The following is a 3,976-nucleotide window of genomic DNA, read 5'->3' on the forward strand; positions in this document are numbered from 1 at the left end:
ATAAAATTACATATCTTATACAAAAAAAAAAAAAATTATTTTTGAAGTTTATGTAATTATATATATTTTTTTATTTTCGGCAGTAGATAAATATAAAATTAATATGTAAGCACAAATATTTTTATATAATTACATATTTTCTAGAGATTTATCATACCTTGACGAGATTATATTCGTATTAAAAATTGGATATCGCTCTTCTTGTTTCAGGCACACGTAGTCTCGGCCTTTGAGCAATCACTGTCCAACATGACCCAAAGATTGCAGCAACTCACAGCAACAGCTGAAAAGAAGGTAAGAATAATTAAAAATATTGATTATTTTTATTAGAAAAATCAATGTTTAATTATTTCTATTGACTGATAGAAACCATTTTTATTCTGCAGAAATTTTCACCGAGTCACTATCACCGAATTTGATTTAAAAAAATTATAGATTTAATTAATTAATCTACACATATTTCTGTTATCAAAAAAGAAAAATAATGCCAAATCAAAATAATATAATTTTCTAGGATTCCGAGCTTCAGGAACTCCGAGAAACGATCGAAAGGCTACGCAAGCAGAGTGCTGAAGCCGGATTAAATAACGGTCCAGCCGCGAGCAATGGTCGCCGTCATACTTTAGGCGACTCCGAATCTGGTACCACCGGCTGCACCGGCAGTAGTAGCAGCAACAATCATCATCAAGGTGTATCGATGGCGAGACAATTGTCCGCGGATAGCGTGACGTCCTTGAACTCGCTGAGTAGTGCCTGCTCGGCCAGCAGCAATCACCACAAGAAGAAGGGCTGGTTGCGCAGCTCCTTCTCCAAGGCTTTCTCGAGATCGCGCAAAAATCGACACGGTTCAGTATCCGATGCCGAAGATTGCAAAGAGAGTATCGGTGGTGATCTGAGCGCTCCCAATAGCCCTAGACTACCAACTGCGTCCAAGCACGAGTCTTCGAGGAGCCAAACCGCAAGGAGCAACGGCCAAAAGTCACCCGATCATGAAAACCCTCTGTCGGGAAGTAAAAGCAGCTCGGCTCTGTATAAGAAGGAGGATGAGGACGTGGATGAGTTGAAAAAGCAACTGAGGGAGAAAGATCTGGTGCTCACGGATATTAGATTGGAAGCGTTATCCTCGGCTCATCAATTGGAATCTTTAAAGGACACGGTTATCAAGATGAGAGTGAGTGGAGTACTTGCAATAAAAGAATTATGCAAATTTCAATATTTTCTAATTCAATAATTGTAAAATTCTCTCAACATCTCTCTAATATTCAAGTAAATATTTTAAAGCGTTAAAAATGTTTGCATCATAAGACCGATAGGCGAGTAAAATTGTTTCTCCATGATTTATCTCTATTAAAATCCATTTTATATTAATTTATTGCTATTTTTAGTACGAGATGCTGAATCTGAAGCAGAACAACGAGCGTCTCCAGCGATTGGTGACTTCGAAGTCGCTCACTTCCTCGCAGTCTTCTCTACCCAGTGATCCAGATCGACGCTTCAGTATGACCGAAGTGGCATCGAGTGTCGCAGCACTGTCGAACGGCGATGCCAGTTCCACGGCCGATCAATTAGAAGATCTCAACGTCCCGGTCGAACACGACGTGGTGCCGTCGAACACCACAACTTCAGAACCGGTTCTCGAACAAGACACCGACGGCAAGAGGATTAACGTGGCCGTCTACCTTGGAAGCGAACGCAATTTCAACTACAATTTAGTTACCGGGAGCGGTTCCGCCGACGGCACCATAGGCGAACCGCCTCATTGCGTAATCGCCAGCGTCTGCATCAGCAACAAGACCAGCTGGGACGCGTTGGATTCTATGGTGAGGCGTTGTTTTAAAGAGTACGTTTCTCGAGTGGATCCTGTTACGAATTTGGGTCTCGGCGTCGAATGCGTCGCTGCGTATCATCTCGGCGAAGCCTCCAGGTACATACTTACTTCGAGACTTTTAGAATGATATAAATTCAAAACTTCACAATCTTTCAATCTCGCAAAAAGTTTCAAAGATAATAATTTTTTAATTGGCGAAATAAAAGAATTATCATTGAACTATCACAAGACTTTGTATTTCAAGAAAGATTATCTCCTCAAAAATAAATATCTTGAAATATATAGTGGATACACACATTTTAAGTTTTATGTTTCTTAAAATGTATCTCTTCTATTTCCATTCACAAGATAATTAAGATAAATTTCTCTTTCCACGTCACACAGATGCACCACCGATTCTCAGCATCCTGAGCTGTTGCCCTGCGGTTACCTGGTTGGTCATGTAAAGTCCATCTATCTAGTGCTGTCGGGCTACTCCTGGCTAGCAGTGGACACCCTGATACCGCGCTCTATCGTCCAGCGTTTGATCTCCCTTCTAACGGAACATCGTAGAGTGATCCTGTGCGGCCCAAGTGGTACGGGAAAAAGTTATTTGGCCGGAAAACTGGCGCACGCCCTAGTGGACACCGATAATGACACGAAGGACGCCGCCGCCGTTGCAACATTCAACGTCGATCACAAGTCCAGCAAGGAATTGCGCCAATATCTCGCGCACATTGCCGAGAGATGTGACTCGAGCGCTGCCGATGAATTGCCCAGAGTGATCATTTTGGAAAATCTTCAACATGCAGCATCTCTGGGCGAGCTCTTTAGTGGTCTCCTAGGAACTAGGCACTCGTCGTGTCCTGCCATCATCGGTACCATGAGTCAGGCTACTTGCAGTACTACCAATTTGCAATTGCATCACAATTTCAGGTATTTTCACCTATTGAGAGATAATCTTTAATTCTAATCTAAAAAGCAAAAAGATTTTGATAATTTTTGATATAAGTATAGATAAAAAACCTAGAATGTAGAAAGAAGCATTTGAAAAATTCTAAAAATTCTTAGTAAGAAATTAAATGTTAAAAATTAGGTAAACTTAATTCATAATTATTTTATTAGTTGATGAAGAGATGAAACGTTGATTTTTGTTTAATGGGAACTGAATTTTTTTTTAATTATGTAATTAAACAGGTGGGTATTATGCGCAAACCACATGGAGCCAGTCAAGGGATTTCTGGGACGTTATTTGAGAAGAAAATTATTAGAGCACGAACTTCGCGAGTGCGCGGGAACGAGGAACGCTGAAATGGCGGCGGTAGTAGAGTGGCTGCCCCGTGTGTGGTTGCATCTCAACAAGTTCCTAGAAACTCACAGCAGCTCCGACGTCACCATAGGTAAAAATAAATTTCTATATATTTCAAAAGTTATAGCTTAAGTTACAAAGTTGTGGGGAATCTTAAAGAGCCCCAATACTTGAAATAAAAATCTTTAACGAATGTTATCATTTTTAATTTCCAATTTCCTTGGTATTGGTAATAAAAAAATTTAGAAGATAATCACATTTACAATAAGCTTCTATTGCTTTTGAAGCTAAAATGTTGCTATTTTTAATTTTATCAATTCCTACACACTAACTTTTTTCTTTTGATTATTTTTTAAAAATATAATAATAATAAATGTTGATAAATATATTTTAGGACCGCGGCTTTTCTTATCGTGCCCGATGGAAGTGGCTGGCTCTCAAGTATGGTTTACCGATTTGTGGAATTATTCGGTTATACCTTACTTGGTGGAGGCGGTCAGGGAAGGTTTGACATTGTACGGAAGACGTGTGAGCGGAAACGGAAATGGCGAACCGACGTGGGAGGATCCAGCGCAGTTCATCACATCCAGCTACCCGTGGCTGTCAACACATGCCGTACACGGCGGCAGCGATGCTCTTCTACGTTTGAGACCTGAGGACGTGGGATACGATGTCGTCTCCAGTGGACATACTTCCGGCGTGGGTGCCTCCAGTGTAAAGAGTCTCGGAAGTACTCACAGTGATACCGAAGGAGATCCTCTGGTTAGTATACGAAATACTGAAATTAGGAAATTTTAAAACACTCAGAATATATATATATATATATAATATAAAATTATTTTCTAAAGATATGGTAGAAT

At 40.1% G+C, this 3,976-nt stretch overlaps 1 protein-coding gene across 1 annotated transcript; it reads left to right on the plus strand.

The window, feature by feature from the left end:
- The first annotated feature begins 117 nt into the window (after positions 1 to 117).
- Positions 118 to 3,930, plus strand: LOC115245959 (protein sickie). The gene is made up of 6 exons (XM_029824492.1): positions 118 to 294; positions 515 to 1,171; positions 1,386 to 1,924; positions 2,213 to 2,743; positions 3,005 to 3,207; positions 3,511 to 3,930. The coding sequence occupies exons 1-6, from the start codon at positions 250 to 252 to the stop codon at positions 3,912 to 3,914; spliced, it is 2,379 nt and encodes a 792-aa protein (XP_029680352.1). The 5' UTR covers positions 118 to 249; the 3' UTR covers positions 3,915 to 3,930.
- Positions 3,931 to 3,976: the final 46 nt, after the last annotated feature.

The sequence above is a fragment of the Formica exsecta genome, unplaced genomic scaffold (assembly GCF_003651465.1).
Source record: "Formica exsecta isolate Colony F162 unplaced genomic scaffold, ASM365146v1 C16491698, whole genome shotgun sequence".
NCBI classification, from domain to species: domain Eukaryota; kingdom Metazoa; phylum Arthropoda; class Insecta; order Hymenoptera; family Formicidae; genus Formica; species Formica exsecta.